The sequence below is a fragment of the Aspergillus alliaceus genome, assembly GCF_009176365.1.
Source record: "Aspergillus alliaceus strain CBS 536.65 unplaced genomic scaffold BDW43scaffold_46, whole genome shotgun sequence".
NCBI lineage: Eukaryota > Fungi > Ascomycota > Eurotiomycetes > Eurotiales > Aspergillaceae > Aspergillus > Aspergillus alliaceus.
Genome location: NW_022474729.1, coordinates 39,050 through 56,041, shown reverse-complemented (window position 1 = coordinate 56,041; position 16,992 = coordinate 39,050). Strand labels below are relative to the sequence as shown.

The following is a 16,992-nucleotide window of genomic DNA, read 5'->3' as shown; positions in this document are numbered from 1 at the left end:
GCTGATTGTCGCAGATTTAGCGCCCCCTGTCTCCGCGCCGTATCGCTCGACCATCCACTATGTGGCGCGGATGCTCAGCGGCCGAGAGGGCCAAACGTAGACTGTCCCCGTGGACCACAGAATATTCATTGTCTCCTTAATACAGGAGCGCCGCAATGTGGTGCGGACTTTCTGAAATCAATTGTCACTCAGTTAGAGTTGACTCGAGCTTTCCAGCTTAGGTGCTTATGAAGAACACGAGAAATCGATAGGCGGAGGTTTGCTGTTTTGCACTGCCGAACGCTAGTCTAGCCGGCAGTGGAAACTCTGTGCCATTATCACACCAACATGGCCATCACTTGGGGCCATCATAAGGCAGGAACCGGATATTCTCACTTAATCCGTATTCCGATAGTGTCGTGTCGTGCTGTGTGCGGTCCCCCTCCGCCCGCCAACCTGGCCGAAGGTGGGAAAGAGTTCATTCATGTCTTGCAGATATCACCAACCGCGGTTAGGTCCTCTACCCCAGGCATTGGTCAGTCCAAGGCACCAAGGCCAACATCTCTGTGATGGCTGTGTGATTCTTGCAGATGGTCCATTCTAGTTTGCAAGCCTTGGCCCCGATTTCTCCAATATACCTCAGCGGAGCCCTATAGGTGCCCCCACTGTTTGTTGATGTCGTTGCTAGAAAGGTATCTGCCCAGAAATTGCGGCACTCCTGACTGGAGCAGGTGGGCCATGAGTCAAGAAATTCCCGCAGTGTCCTCTGGGATAAGGCCAGGCACATGGCTCACAGGATGGAGAGACATGACTGGCGATGACTGTCGACCGTGATATCGGGACCGATTACATTGGATTGCTGGAGAGACATCCTTGCCCTCCCTCCTCCAGCTAGAGTCTTTGAGGTACACATGATAATAAGATTACTATGATAAGCGTGAATCTGTTAGTGGCAAGTCTAGGGGAACTGCTGCGTGACATTTATCAGATGCACATCAAGGAACAGTTCCTGATTGCGGCATGACCCTAAACGGTGTAAACACTGTTGGCTGGCTTTGGGCACTGATTTGATAATGCAATTGTTGGCTTTTTTTCGCTTGCATATGTGACCAGCCCTCCCCTGCCGGACGCATGTCGCATTGTTGTGAAGATGATGTCAGGGCCTCTCTCATGATGCATCTGCGGAAGTCTATTAAACCTCCCGGCAGGGGTTACAATCGAAGTTTCGCCGACAATTTGGCCATCACAGTCATGGCTCATAGTAAGAACTATCTTATGCCAACCCCAGGTGCCCACCACCACCTTCACAGATCATCCGCATAGCCGCCAATCTTGCTTGGTGTTGGGGACACCCGGTGCAGTAGTTCTGCGGTGTTATTCGAATCATTCGTTGAAATCATTTCTCCTGGATGTGATGTAGATCTCATCACCAACTTCTTCGGCGCAAATATCTAACCATCTCTTTGTGGTTGAGGCGCATCAAAAAAAAAAAAAAAGAAAAAAAGGGCGCCGCATGCGTAGTGTTCAGATCTTTGACTAACCCTGTTCTCTCTTTCATTCTTCTCCCTGAACTTCATATTTTTTTTTTTTTTTTATTTCCGAATCATTTTTTATTTTATTTTATTATTATTCTTTTAACTCTAAGCCCCCTTTGGTACCTTTCTCACTATTTTCTTGTAGTTGGTGCTATTGCGGCACAGCTGTCCGCAGTCATTCTGTATCGATTTGGATTGAAAGCAAGGCCGAGCGATTGTTATTTAAGGTCCTCACGATCCGTCAAACTATCAGGACAACATCACAGCAGCTCTGTCTCTCAGACTCTCATCAGAGCAAGATCTCCAAGTTCGACGTCTTCGATCCTCTGAAGTCCACAAGTTACTCGACCAAGTGATTTGACCTTCCCTACTTCCAAATAAATTCTTCATATTCCGCTACATCAGCACTGGAGCTTCGAAAATGTGTTCCCAATACTTCTACAAGTACGACTGCGGCTGTACTCACCCTGAAGGTGATGTTGTCTACTGCGCAAAGCGAGGAACATCCTGCACTGGGGTGAGGCAGCAAGTCCGGCGCCGAGAGGGCTATAACTGCCCTGCTCATGGTGGCTAGAGTCTAGCAATGTATGTGGTAGGGGGGGGGGGGGGGGGGGGGGGGGGGGGGGGCAAATTCCCCGCTAACGGGAACTCCAAGAGCGATACCATCCCCGCTATCCAGTGGCGCAACAGCTTCCTCTGAAGAGGGGGGGGGGTTAGCTGTGGCGGCCATTCTAGAAGATTTCTCGCTAACTAAGTCCAGAACGACTGGAGGATTGTGGGACCTCGACAATCACCTACTCGGCGAGATGTACATTCCGAAGATCGTCGAGCCCAGCCTTGGTCAACGTTTCAGTGCTACGACAGTCGAAACCCTCCTCGAAATCTGTATTTTTTTCTTTTCAACTATTGCGATGAATTCAAGCGAGAACCATTTCGGAGATGACGGGAGCTTAATCAGGAGCAGAGAAGAAAAACTAAAATCAAAACGAAAAAAAAAGAGATGGTGCTTTTTTGGGTCTATCTGCCGTCTGTCAATACTATGAATGCCCCGTTTCGGCTTTTCTCTGTCGCATATGCATAGTTCTGCTTTGTGGTTGCTGTTCATTGCAAGTGCCTACCTGCATCCTAATGTACTTGATTCTTACGGTGTGCCCTGTGAACTTACTACTGGGGCAAAGGGTCCTTGTTAAAGCCACATTGTCTCATTGCTTGTTGTCATTGCTGCTTTTTCCTGTCAAGGCATTTGCTGTGGTGTATGTCGAAATTGTTTAGCTGCATCCTGCCATTTTTCCAACCTCTCATGATGTGTTTTCAGATCTAAGGCGAGAATTTGCCACATAATAAGGCACTGGCCTCCTTTGTAGGATCGTAGCCATACATCGCTAAGTATGCAGAAAATTACACAATGATCGAAGTCAAGCCTCGATATGGATGGATCCATTCTTAGCCTCTATAATCCTGAAGGATTTTTTACCCGGCCAGCGATAGATGATCAATCATACTCAAGAGCGAGATCTTCCGGGATAGCTTCCCACTACAACTTCTGCCTCTGAGGATTGTATAGCTTCACAGTCTCTACGGGAAATTCTACCGCAGTCACGGAGATATCCGAGGAATAGACCGATCAGGAGCAAGACAAATGCCTCATCACACGTGTGTAGACCCATCGCTAACTTGGTTAATGATCATTTCATGCGGAAGATTAAGCTTATGAGTTGCCGGATGCATATCATGAAACGGGGTACTTCCCCAAGCTCATTGTTCACCACCGGGCACAGTGTATGAGGGAACAGAAGTGATGGATGAGAGGGCACCCAATCTATCTTATCCACCTTTTGGCTGGTTGGCATTATCCATCTGTGTGCGAGGATGGAGGGTGGGGGGATGTTACTGCGCTTCTACGGAACAAGGTCACCCAACCCCATCCATTAGCCCACTTTTTTTCCCTCCCACTTTTTTTTTGTCTTTCTTTCTCTCCTTTTAAAGACCACTCTTGGCAACTATGATTAGCAACGTATGTCAGCGGCTGCATTAGCACCGCATACGTTTCTCATCATCTGATTGCGGGCTCGTCGAATCAAATAATGAAACGGGGCACAGACGCCAGTTATCCGGTGGCGATCCGCATTGACTGGAGCCAACGAAATCTTAGAGAATTCAAGTCAGTGAACGTGAAGTGCGCGCGTATATTAGGTTTTGGAGGATCAGGTGTTAAACTGCCTTGGGAAAGTGATGCGCCAATGACGGGTCAAATCCCGCAGCTAGAGGACCCATATAGGCTTTGAATTAAGAGACGGGCGTTTAATCCGGAGATTTGCTATTAGGAGGAGAGACATTATTTCCCAAAGGGACGCACAAAGGGACTCTGTCTGTATCCTGCGGCAGCGTCGGCCCTCGTTACCAGCCCACAAAAGAGTAGATACATACATACGTGGCGTTGCCTCTCTGCGCCAAGAAGGCCTATCACCTTCTTTTCAAAGAAAAACGAGATGCGGAGACTGCGGTACGACGTGCCCACTCAAGAGGGGAAAAATAAAAGACGTTCGTGGAGGCGAACAATCAGGCACCAAGGGTGCAGGTTAGAAGGGACGCGAAAGTCAATCCAAGTGCGATCCCCCTGTCAAGAGAGACCTAGAGGGGAATGATTCATAGAGGAAATCACCAATGATAGGGGTTAGAATGATGAATGTTGGGTACTAATCGGAGGTGAAGTGGAACCGATGGATAGGTTTCTCCAGGGCTGGAAGAGGGGGGCTAGAGCAAGACTTGTCATAGACCCTTGTGCCCGGTGAACACGCTGTTCGATGACTCCCGCCGTACGGCACGGCAGAGATTGTGCCATCCTCTAATATGTCCCGAATTGGCGTCGGCTGAACTGGTGAACCAGAGTACTGGGTCAGGTAAACCTAAAGCGGTGTGAAAGCCGCGTGCATGGTAATTTCCCTCCAGAGGGAGCTTCCAGTCATCCTGAGACCTGCGAGGGGTATCGGAGATGTCCTCGATGCTCGCACCTTGGGTTTGTGGCCGTGGAAGGCCATGAGGAGAGGTACATTGCTCATTCGTAATGTCATCGATGAGGTTACTCGACATCACGTGATGGGCGCGGGACGCGAGTTGGTCCGCGGAGACTGCGCCTAATTATCAATCCATGTGGAGTCCCTTCTCTCATGCGGCGCAATTCAATACAACCCCCCCCGTTCTTTCTCGCCCAAACGATCCCACCCACTTCCCCACCGAATCATCGTCTGCTGCACATGTGATGTCCATTGAAGTTGACTGGAGGACCGCCACCTCTGGACCGGATGGTGAGGCTCTGGCCGAGCGCATCCGCTCCTTCATTCATGACAAGTTCCAGCAGGTGGCCCTCCCCCGTTTTATCCGTTCTGTTCAAGTTCACTCGTTCGACTTTGGGACCATACCACCCGATCTTGAGGTAAAAGATGTTTGTGAACCATTTACCGACTTCTATGAGGAGGATGACGATGATGAAACGTCCGATGTGTCCGAGGAGCTGGTCTCCGGTCACGGCACCCAGTGGCACGGGGAACTGAACGAGCCCCCTTTCCACGAGGAAATGGCAATGAAACGACCGTTAAGGGACCCATACAATGAAACCTTTCACTCGACTGCTTTGCGGTCCCCAATGGAACACCTGAACCCTCACTTCCTTCCTCGTGCGGGTACGCCAGGTATTCCCGGCGGGACTTCAACATTAGGGTACCACCTCATGTCCCTTGGTGGTTTGTCGGGGACACAAACTCCCCTCGCGGCGGTCGCAGGCGGCACACCATTCGCAAACGGTTGGACGGACTCTGGAATGGGCGCAAGTAACATGGGCCGTCCATCTATCTCAGGCGCGGCTGCGATGGACCAATCTCGCATGGAAGCTGATATCGACACCAGCAATCCCACATCACGCCCTTCGACCTCTAGCACTCTCCCTTCCCACCCATCTGCGTCCAACCAACCTAGCGGCGATGCTACGGCGGGAAAAGACCTCGGATCGCTCCGTGAGGATAAACATCTGGAGGATCCTATGGCTACAGGGGATCCTCTCCGACTGCCCCCTCGCATGCGAGAGCGTCGACCGGAAGATTTCCAGGTTCTCTGTCACGCCAAATATGCCGGGGATGTGCGCTTGTCATTAACTGCTGAGATTCTTCTTGACTATCCCATGCCTAGCTTTGTCGGCCTGCCGCTAAAGCTTAATGTCACGGGCATTACATTCGATGGTGTTGCGGTCATCGCGTACATTCGCAAGCGAGTTCATTTTTGTTTCTTGTCAGCCGAAGATGCGGATGCACTGATCGGGTCCGACCAGCAGGAAGTGAGAAGCCAGGATGATCGTCCATGGCCTGGTGCGGACTCGACCACTTCACAGAAGCGCCAGGGAGGTTTACTTCAAGAAGTACGAGTGGAGAGTGAGATTGGTCGGAAGGAAGATGGAAAGCAAGTTCTGAAGAATGTCGGCAAGGTTGAGCGCTTCGTTCTAGCCCAGGTCCGTCGAATTTTCGAGGAAGAGCTTGTTTTCCCTAGCTTCTGGACCTTTCTCATTTGATACCATGTTTAATGGCGACACGCTCAGCTGTGTACATTGTCTGTCAATGATAAAATTCAAGCTTGGGGGAGGCAATGCTCCAAATGTATATTAGGACTACTATATTAATTCACAATACCTGTAGAATACAAATAATCTTATCTGTCTTATCCCCCACCCTCCTTTGATTGTCAGCAATCATTGTCTTCTTGAAAGAGTACTAACTGGGGAAGTCAATCCCTTCGTGATACCGGCCCCGCACGTGCTCCTTGTGACATCCATTTCTGTCTATCCTTCTGTTTCTCTCCATCCTTTTGTTTCATGATTGCTTACTGCTTGGAAAGGACCATGGTACACCCACACAACATACCAAGGTAAGAACGTTTTCTTTGTATCGGGTTTAGCTTATGATGGCAGCCTCGCGCTCTAGACTTATCGCCCCTTAGGGCTCGATAAAAATCGCCGAGCAATACACGCTGATTCATTCTCCTGACGATAAACTATCAATGGCGGGTTGGAGTTCAGACTGGAATTGCGCCAAGCAGACTAAGTCGCAGACGTTACATTCTGGCGCCCAACTAAACAGAAGCAGGAGACTGAAGTCACCTCATGGGGCCCGAGTTCAAGATCCTTGTCTGGGGATTTCGCCCCTGACTTAAAGTGGAGGATAAATGGCTTGTCAAGCCCATTGGTCTTCGTGGCTCACTTCATTAATGTCTCTGATACTGAAGGATACGCCTTCTGTGCTGAAAGTGCCGTTTGTGGGCCCGCGAGTCGCCGATGCTTACGGTCATCATGATCGCCGTGGGCAGAGGGACCACACTGCTAAAAGAGAAAACTTTGTATGTACAGTCCCTTCTCCCCCCCCTCTCACTTAACCTTCGGTGATTACACAAAGCATTGCTCATTCTGACCATCGCCATTTATAGGATGCTCGATTCATTGCAACTGTGTCTTTCGGAAGTCCAGCACCGCATTCTCAATTTATGACGACTTCAGCTTGGTGGCTGGAGATAACAAAGACTATGCGGATCTCATAGATATGGGTGTAACGCCAGACTATGGCAGCTATGATGCGAGTGACTCAACCAGCAATCGATTAGTAGAAGCAGACACCATTTTTAACCCGGGGAACCCGTACTCGGTTCCTATTCCGGGGGACATTATTACAGATACTATAGCCGTTGGGGATGTGAAGCTGGACGCCATGAAATTCTTTGTTGTACATAAGCAAGCTCGTCTTAGTAAGTCACCTTGTGATAATGCCTTCTACCACCTCAAACGCACATACAGAAGTTCAGTCTATGCAACAACCATTATTAACAGGGGAGTAGATACTCTGGGCTCGGACACGGCGAAGCTAACTCGAACTTCACCTCTATCCTAAGGGTTAGTGGATGCGAAGATCATCTAGTCCCCCGCTTTCAGCATGTGGACGGAGAAGAAATAGGGTGATATCGATAGCCTTGGCACCATCCTCTTTGGTGGTGTGAACATGGCCAAGCATGTCGACAAGCTATATACGCTGCCGGTTATGTGGAACGCAAAAAGGCATTCCGGGTTATTCTCACTAGATTATCTCTTGGAACAGAGTTCACCACCAAGGCCATCTCACCGTCATTCCCTACAGATGCTTCCCTCTCTTACCCGACTAATCTAACCTATCTCCCGATAGCCATCGCGCAGGCGTCCTGGATCGCACAACGGGGAAGGCAGACAAAACAGACAAGATGGAAAAACCGGAGAAGATAGACGAGTCTAGTAGATCGCAGTTGGGCCTAAGTAACGGGTTGCGTGTTCTCATGACGGCTGGAGCCGCCTTGTTCGTTGCGCTTACCTAGTATAAGCTCTTGTGTTGCATGACCCATAGGATCCATTGTTGTATACAATTATATGGTGGCGATGGGCTGCATAACTGCTGAAACGTGGACATACAGTTCTGCGTTTGCTCTTATTTTCTCATTGATTTTAAGCATGCATGATTAGCGTCAATGTAATGGAAGAACGTGAACGACGAAGACACTTTTCATTTTGCTTTGTTTGGATTTTACATAAGTATCCCTTCAGATACTAGGTTCAGGACAGTGGATATAACTGAATGAGTGGAAAAAGGATCTAGTTCATAATAACTAAACTTGATCCTAACTATGTCGCGGTAGCCTGCTCATACTACATACAAATGAGGTTCTCCAGACCCCAGATAGCTGCAGCTAAGGCTTCGACTATGATTAATTATCGATACCACATATAATAAAGACAAAAAGAAGCCTAAATGAACAGCATATACACGTGTGCTCTGATGCTTATCATATTAGAATTAGGCTGTATAGTAGAAATACGCCATCAAGCATTACAAGTTATATATACACTCTTAGGCAGCCCCATTCTCCACATCTCTGAGTGACTCCGGCTCAGAGCCATCCTGCTTGGCACCAGGTCTCTTAAAGTAATCACTCGAAGGGGATGGCGCACGACCAGCCCCAGCATCCGAAAGCGAAGGCGTAGTACCCTGCGTCTCCGTCGGAGTGAAGATGGGACTCACGGTCAACGGGGAAGCAGAAATAAGCGTCTTCTCAGAGATGGATTGGGACACGCCTGCATCAAACCTAGGCGGGGAAAGATATGATGTCTCCTTAACAGCTGGCACCGCCGGCTCTGGTTCGGCGCTCTGCTCTAGAGAGGGCATCTGCGCAACGGCTATCTTCACCAACTCGGAAATGGATCCACCGCCCATAACCTTAAGGGTGGGAACATCGGCCCCCAATTCCTTCAAGAACCAGGCCCGGATGTCAACTGCCACGAGGGAGTCAACGCCCTGCTCGACCAGTGCCACAGACTCATCGATCTTCTGGTCCTCGGTTATACGGAGCATACGTTTGAGATGCGCTAAGAATGCGTCCCGGATAATTGAGCAAGCCGCTTCGGCGCTGGTGGCTGTCTGCAGCTGGACCCGAACACGGACAGCTGTCTCAACGGTCTGTTCTTCGGACCTGGCTTCCTCGCGGAGGATGAAGTGGCTGAACTTAACGTCACGGCGATGCACTTCCTTGACGTCTAGATCCGGTGGAATGTAGTTGATGCCCATTACCACCTGGGCCTGGGCATCTGTCGCTGGCCCTGGGCGTCCGGAAAGGATAGTCTCTGCAAAAAGGATGTGTAGATCTTCCTCGCTTATGTTGATGTAACCTAGCGACTGGAAGTAGTCAAAGTCAAAAGTGTCAGAGTGAGCCGCGTAACCAACGCCAAGAACAGCGGGAATGTTCATCACGGAGGCAGCAACACCGCGCTTGCGCCTCTTGTTGACGAAGGAGGTCGAGAATTCGTTCGCAGCCGAGTAGTTGCTCTGTCCGCTCCATCCAATAATGGATGCAATACTGGAGGCGACGATGAAGAAATCGAGTTCGGTGTCATAGAAGGCATCGTCGAGCAGCTGCGTGCCTAACACCTTGGGTTTCATGACGCGCGCAAACTGCTCGTGTGTCATGTTTGCGAAGAGCTCATCATCTAGAACCATGGCACCGTTGACGATACCAGCAATGGGTGGTAGTACCGCGGTCATAGAAACACGGATCGATTGAAGAGACTCCAGTGAGGTGATGTCCAGGGAAACAACTTTGACGACGGCTCCGTATCGAGTCTCCATCTCATCAACAAAGCGGGGATTAACCTTCGGGCAGCGGCTAGAGAGAACAACGAAGCGGGCTCCATGGGCGATAATCCATCCAGCCAGGGACTGACCCAACTCACCAGCCATACCAACGAAGAGATATGACCGGTCGCCTTTAAAGAGGGGGCCTGAGTCGATTGACTGCACCTTGGCCAGTACAGACTGAGAGCTTGTCCAGTCTATGACAGCCAGGGGCTCGCGAATGACCTTGTGACTGGGGACGCTACTTAGATCAATACAGCTTACAGGCAACGCATCGAGAGAAACACCATCGTAGCACCTTTGCAGCAGCTGTCCTGGATCCTTTGAACTAGATACTGCGTTGACCTCGTGGCTCAGTAGTACCTCCTCGCTAACCCGAAGACATGCTGGACTCAAAGTCTGGACGATAGCATCTCGAACTTCATCGGAGGTTGTACCACGGGAGAAATGGACGAAAACAGAGCAATGTGACACCATGGACTGTATGATGCGCTGAGGGAAACTGGGATGGAGGAGTACGGAGCGACCATCTTGTGTTTGGGTAAGTTTGGCCGTAGTGAAAACAACATCGACATTCGCACACGAGGCCTTTGCTTGGATCGCTGACTGCACAAGTGCATCAGGCTCGTTGACAAGCAGAGTGCTGCCCTGGGATGTAAAGGACAGGATGTGCTCTGCGATAAGATAGGCGGTTACGGTGGCAATTTTGGAAGGGGTTGGCGCCGTTGGAACAGTAATGCACCATTCGAAAGGCACTGTAGCTAGGGACTTGCTTGAACCGGTCAGAGCTAGAACATGCTCGTTAGTTGCGGTATCAACTCCAGAACACACGCGAGCGAAGCCAGCAGCTCCAACAGCCACGCTCTGTAGTGAAGTCTGGGTGATGCGGACAGTGCGATATTCAGTCACCGGTGGAACGGTCAAGGCCAAAGGGGAGACTTGGCGAATCTCTAGAGCTCGCTCATCACCGCGCCCAATACCAACTAGCTGTACAGTGTCTTTTGCTGGGTTAGCATGCGTGAAGACAGTGCGCCGTTGAGAATTGTATCTTTCATTCTTCTCGCGATCAGGGAGTATCCGAGTCACGACTTGTCGTCCATTGCGCACGAACATCTCGGGCTCCAACGTCCACAGCAGCGTATCGCTACCCCAATGGGTCAGTGCCAATTGCCGAAGGATCACTACCGAAAGCTCTGTGGCAGTGTTGGTTTGGATACCGTTTGGCAGGGCAGGGTCCAGGTCAAAGTTTAGAATATTCAAACCTGGGTTCTCCGTCCGGATGGTGCGGGCAATTCCTGTCATCATGTAGCTGTATGGCTGTTCTTCGCGCGAGCCACAGGTGACCCAAATCAAGACTCTCGCAGTAGTACAGGCCCTGAGCGCCTCGAATTTTTCAGGCGTGAGGTTTTCCAAGTACGGCCGGTCAAGGTCGGTAAGGGATAAGATGGTGACTCCTCCGGGTATGGCTGCCCCCTTGGCCATGTCAGATGCAGCAAAGTCTTCCACGGTGTCGAAAAACACCTTGGAATGGAAACGCTTCTCCATTATGTCAGATATATCTCGTCTGAGCTTGTAGATCGGCCAAGTTGTTCCGCCGATAATAACCAGCGCGTCAGTTCGGATACCAGCAGGATGCGCCTTAACCGAGAGAGGATTGCGCAGCAGCATCACACGATCGTCGACAGCTTGAGCCACAAACACGCTCATTGATAACGAAGCACTAATATCCGGGGTGACGGTGTCAATGCCCGCGAATCCTGTGTTTCCCAGCACACTATCCCACTGGCTCAGAGTGAGCAGCGGACCCCAGGGACGGCCGGTTTCAGCCCCAATCCACCAGCCGGGTAATGTGCCCACTGTCATTCCACTGAAAAGCAACTCGGTGGAGGTAAGCTCAGCCACGACAAGGAAACCGCCGGGCTTTAGCAGCCGTCGGACGTTAGACAGGGATGCTTCAATATCCCTGGAAACGTGTAAGACATTCACTGCCACTACTACATCATAAGAGTCTTCTACAAACCCTTGGCCGGTAGGATCTTCTTCCATGTTGAAAGTCTTAAACACCATGCGGTGAGTGTCCTGACCAAAGCGCTCCTCGGCCGCCATAAAGAAGCCACTAGAGATATCAGTGAAAGTATACGACGCATACCCGCCGTTGAGAGCATCCAGGACAGCAGATGTGGTGGCTCCCGTACCAGCCCCGACTTCGAAGATATTTAAACCCGGATGGCGTTTAGAGATCTGGGCAATAACACGGGCTAACCAGCGAGCAGTCGGACCAGAGCAAATAGCCCCTTCTTCGTAGAAGGCACGAAGGAGACCGTCCTGATTCATGTGCTCAAGCATCGAGTTACCCTCACGAATAACGGGGACTAGATTATCACCGACGACCTGTACAAAACGGACATCCTTACGGTCTTCATAGCGAGAGAGGATCTTGCTAATATCCTCGCGCGTGTCCTCGTTGCAGGAGGCAGGTACCTTATAATGGGCGCCTCGGCTAACCATGTTCACCATACGGTCGCACCACGCCAAATATCTCTGGAAGTGTGGTAGTAGACCATCGCGCTCTTCGGGCGGGATCGTAAGCGAGGTATGGCGCAGGTACCAGTAGGAAATCCTGTCAACATCCCTGTAAAGCTGCACCTCATAATCGAGCATTGTCTCTCCGGCTCCTGCTAGCTGTCCATCCGGGAAAGCAACGGGGTATTCGAAGCGCGAAAACATGGGCAGGTCATTCTTAGATGTGGCCGGGGCGAAGGGCACGAGTGTAGCGCCCTCAATTTGAATAAAGGAATGCGTCGAATCTTCCGTACGGAGGTAGATATCGCCTACGACCTTTGCCGCCATGTTGCTGCGAATATACGTCTCGTAGCGCATGGCGCTCTGCTTGCCACCGGGTCTGAGTGATGTGAAATAGGGGTTGATGGTGATACTAGCAATTGACACCGGCACATGGAGAGACCATATCTGCGTATCACCGGGGTATGACCAGGCTGCGAAGATCGTTTGCAAGGCAGAATCAAGGAGACCAGGATGGAGGACTAGATTGCCATCCTCTGATTGTGACTGATCGAAGAGCGTGCCCACGCTGTATCCAGGCTTGCGACAGATGCCCGAGACACCACGGAAGGGGCGGGAGTAATTGTACCCCACTCGAGTCAGGTTATCATAGAAATGCTCTTCATCTACTGGCACCAGATCGTATGAATCTGTCTTAATGAGAGGAAGGGCGTCCGGGACAGCGGTGGCCAGTTGCGCGAATGCGTGGCCTTTGGCGTTCAAATTAATCTTCCCAGTGTTGCCCACTGAGTAACATGCCCATTCGGCTGTCACAGTCACATCAGTTATATCCACCGAGGACACGCTGAAGATTGTTTCGACAGCCATAGAGTCGTCGTCGAAGGCAATTGCTCGAGGGATCTCTAGATTGGCAAGTTTCATAAGACAAATCGTGGAATCCGGGTTGGCATCTAGTGCGAGAGACCTCATGGCTTCGAACGCCATAGATGCATAGCCCGTAGCTGGGAATACCGTCTGTCCCTGCAGCGCGTGGCCACTAAGCCACGGCATCTCGCTCTGCTGCAGGATATTCCGCCACTGGAACTCTCCCGGTGTGACCGCTTCAGAGCATGGTGATCCTAGCAATGGGTTTGGCAAATGCGTAGGGCCTCGTTGCTTGAAGTGGTTGGCAAGTCGACTGCTGGTCCAGTATTCGCGTTGGTGCTCAAAAGGATAGAGAGGAAGGTCCCTCAGGACGGTTCTCTTCTCTGCATTGCCGGACAACAGTCTCTCTACGGCAGAGAACTGCACACTATCCGCTCCAAGCTGAGTCCAGATAAATCCAAGTGCTGTACTGACCTGGCTGGCATCGTCTTGATCACGAGACAGCAGCCCCGTGTACGGTATAAATGTCTCTGCACCGATGGTCGCGCTGGACGGGCCTTTCAACGCAGGATGGGGCCCGACCTCGATAGTCAGGTTGAAGGAGCCGACGTTTCTGACGGCTTCGTTCAGGGCATCAGCAAAAAGGACAGTATTGCACATATTGTCGACCCAGTATTGGCTCGTCACGCGAGAGTGATCCATGGCCTCGCCTTCGAACACGCTCGAGTACCACACTGTGTTCGTGTCCTTCGATGGCTGGGTAGGCTGAATCCCACATCTTTCGAGTGATTCAAGGTATGGCCCGGCGCAAGAGAACATATGGGTGCTGTGGTAGGCTGTGTCGACCTTCAGCTTGCGAGCAAATGTTCCCCGAGCCTTGAACAATTGCTCGGCCTCATCCACGGCATCTTCGTCCCCACTCAGAGTTACACTGGCGCTGGAGTTCACCGCAGCAAGTTGCAACCGGCCTTCAAACCGCTCTGTGCAGATGGCGTGAGCCTCATCTGCGGACGCGCCAACCGCCATCATGGCGCCGCGGGGCGCATGCAAGTTGGGACTTCCAGCCAGTTTTGCGTGCATGCCACGGAAATAGGCAATACGAATGGCATCCTGGGTAGACAGAAAACCTGCAGCATAAGCAGCACCAATTTCACCAGATGAATGTCCTACAACGGCAGTAAACAGGATGCCAGCTGCTCGCAAGATATCGACAAGAATGATCTGCACTGCAGAGCAAAGGGGTTGCGAGAAAGCTGCTTCTGCAACGCGGGAAGTCTCCTTACCCGCGCGCAACTGGTCACGTATAGTCCAGTCCGGTCGGTCTGCCACAGACGGAAGACTTTGAAGTGCATTGTCTAGTTCGGCAATACGCGAGGCAACGAATGGAGAAGACTCCATGAGCTGAGCCCCCATCCGTGGCCACTGGGCGCCCTGGCCAGTAAATATGCCCAGGATGTTTGCCGGTCGGGGCAAGGTGCTAAAGCGGCTGCTAAGGTCTTCTGTATCTTTTGATGGGCTGACTAACGCCTCCATTGCAATAATGGCGTCTTCGATAGTCGGCACGGCAATGTGTTTGCGGTAGGGAAGCGTCGAGCGTCGATGCTGTAGGGTGTATGCAAAATCCGACAACGCGATATCCGGGTGAGCCTTAAGATAGTCCAGATGCTGAGAAATCATCTTGCGAAGAGCTAATCCGGAGGCAGCGGAGAAGACAAGAGGGGTGAAAAGAGCACAAGAGGATGTTGAGTTGATCACCTTGGGATCTGGAACATATTCTTCTAAGATGCAGTGGGCGTTCGTGCCTCCAAAGCCAAAGCTAGACAGGTGGTATGTGATCAGTCACCACTCACTCTGGAGGCGGGTGTTGAAGGCATAAGATCAACGGTACATACCTATTGACACTTGCCCTCCGAATCTGACCCTCGTTAATCGACCATGGAGTTGCTGTCGTAGGGATTTGCAAATGTTCGAAAAATGGGGCAACCTTGGAGCTCAAATTCTGGAAATGGAGATTTGGCGGTATCACACCGCGCTGCAGTGCCAAAGACGTGCTGATGAGACTGGCCAGACCTGCTGTGCTCTCCGTATGGCCAATGACCGTCTTGATTGAGCCGACGAGCAACTTCTGCGCTTCCTGCGCGGCATGCGACCCGGCGGGGAACAGGGCACTAGAAATCGCCTCCGCTTCCTGGGGGTCACCCGCCTGAGTCCCAGTTCCGTGGGCATGGAAGAACTGGGGGCGGTCTCGAAGGTTGTTAATGGGGTCGAGCCCTGCGCGGGCATAACATTCGCGGATCAGAGCAGCCTGTGCTACATTGCTGGGCATTGTCAAACCTGGAGTCCGACCGTCCTGGTTGACCGCTGTTTCACGAATAATGCACTCGATCGGGTCGTTGTCTGCCAGAGCCTGCGAGAGCCTCTTCACGATCACGGTTGCAACACCCTCACCACGCGCATACCCATCCGCAGCGGCGTCCCACATGGCACAACGACCATTAGGAGAGAGCATGCCGAGATTACTCTCAGAAATGTACATGGCTGGGGTGGTTAGTGGTCTCTATACCATAGATAGGTATTAACACGCACAGAAGACTCACCAGGACTCAAGATCAAATTTGCTCCTGCTGCCACAGCCACATTAGACTTGCCGCTTCGCACTACCTGAACGGCCAGATCCAACGCAACCAAACTACTGGAGCATGCAGTGTCAAGCGTCATACTCGGGCCATGCCAGCCGAAGAAAAAAGAGATGCGGTTTGCCATAATACCTCGTTCCAAACCCGTGGCAGTGTATCTCGGCAACGTCTCCAAATCTCGAGTTACCATGGTGTTCCAGTCATCAGACATCATTCCCACGTAGACAGCGGTGTCGGATCCGCGAAGCTTCTCCATGGGCTGGCCTGCGGCGCAAAGACTGTCGTACACGACTTCCAGCAGCACTCGTTGCTGCGGGTCCATGGCGTCAACCTCACTGGGCTGGATATTGAAGAAACCGGCGTCGAACTTAGCGATACTTGTGCGATCCGACTCATCTAGCCAGTAGGATTGTGTCGCGTTGGTAGTGCCGTGATGTGTACCTACTGGGTGATAGAAGGAGTCGATATTGAATCGGGATGACGGTGGTTTACTAGATAGATCACTGGGCTTTTCGATCAGCGACCAGAGCTTGCTTGGTGTTTCAGAGCCCCCAGGAAAGCGACATCCTGAGCCAATGATAGCGATTGGTTCAACCATGGTGAACAATGCTTTGATGAGGTTCGAAATTAATAATATTAGCAAGGTAAGAAGGTGTGTGTCCGTATAGGGAAGTGAATCCTATTCTAGGGCTCGTACGGCAGATTTCAAAGTATATTGCGTTCCAGAGAGCTTTGAGTCAATAAGAGTCGGGGAAGGGATCTCTGGGGCCGGAGGAGAGGTTTATAACGACTCTCTCTGTGGGATACCTTGCTGGCACGAGCATTGCCAGCGTGCAGGCATGAAGCCATGTGGCTCAGGTTCGGAGAGAGCGTCTGTCTCTATGTGAGGGCTATTCGGTGCCTGCATTAAGTTGGATCAGCGTAGACGCCCAAGGACCAGAAACGGGTAATAAGATCGGAGGGAAGACTTTTGTCGGTACTCGGAGAGATACAAGTCGCCGCAGCCAACTAAGGTATCCTGTGTCCGGGTATCCTTTGTCCGAAGTCCCATCTCGGGTTAGAGGATTCTCGTTATTGTCAGACCAATCAATTGGGGAACATGCCGAGATTTCTTTCCTCCGACCACGATCCGCGAGGCGCGTAGCAGTTCATTTTTCTTAATAGGGTTACAGGATTTGTAGACATCTGCTTCTTTTCCCCAGTTTCATGCGGGGAGCACTATCAATATCTCTTTTTCTGGCGGCTATTGGCTAAGGAGATTCAATGAAC

General features: G+C 51.3%; 3 protein-coding genes across 3 annotated transcripts; 2 read left to right on the top strand and 1 right to left on the bottom strand.

Annotated features, from left to right (window-relative positions):
• Nucleotides 1-4,773: 4,773 nt before the first annotated feature.
• On the top strand, nt 4,774-6,072 carry mdm12 (ERMES complex subunit MDM12; the record flags this gene model as incomplete). Its single annotated transcript, XM_032047782.1, has 1 exon — nt 4,774-6,072. One exon carries the CDS (start codon nt 4,774-4,776, stop codon nt 6,070-6,072), a length of 1,299 nt encoding a protein of 432 aa, XP_031896891.1.
• Nucleotides 6,073-6,385: 313 nt separating this feature from the next.
• Nucleotides 6,386-7,402, top strand: BDW43DRAFT_286566 (uncharacterized protein). Its single transcript, XM_032043060.1, has 2 exons — nt 6,386-6,893; nt 6,981-7,402. The coding sequence occupies exons 1-2, from the start codon at nt 6,723-6,725 to the stop codon at nt 7,089-7,091; spliced, it is 282 nt and encodes a 93-aa protein (XP_031896890.1). The 5' UTR covers nt 6,386-6,722; the 3' UTR covers nt 7,092-7,402.
• Nucleotides 7,403-8,368: 966 nt separating this feature from the next.
• Nucleotides 8,369-16,751, bottom strand: BDW43DRAFT_170617 (uncharacterized protein). The gene is made up of 3 exons (XM_032038734.1): nt 15,685-16,751; nt 14,980-15,625; nt 8,369-14,903 (listed from the first exon to the last, which is right to left on the bottom strand). The coding sequence occupies exons 1-3, from the start codon at nt 16,319-16,321 to the stop codon at nt 8,423-8,425; spliced, it is 7,764 nt and encodes a 2,587-aa protein (XP_031896889.1). The 5' UTR covers nt 16,322-16,751; the 3' UTR covers nt 8,369-8,422.
• Nucleotides 16,752-16,992: the final 241 nt, after the last annotated feature.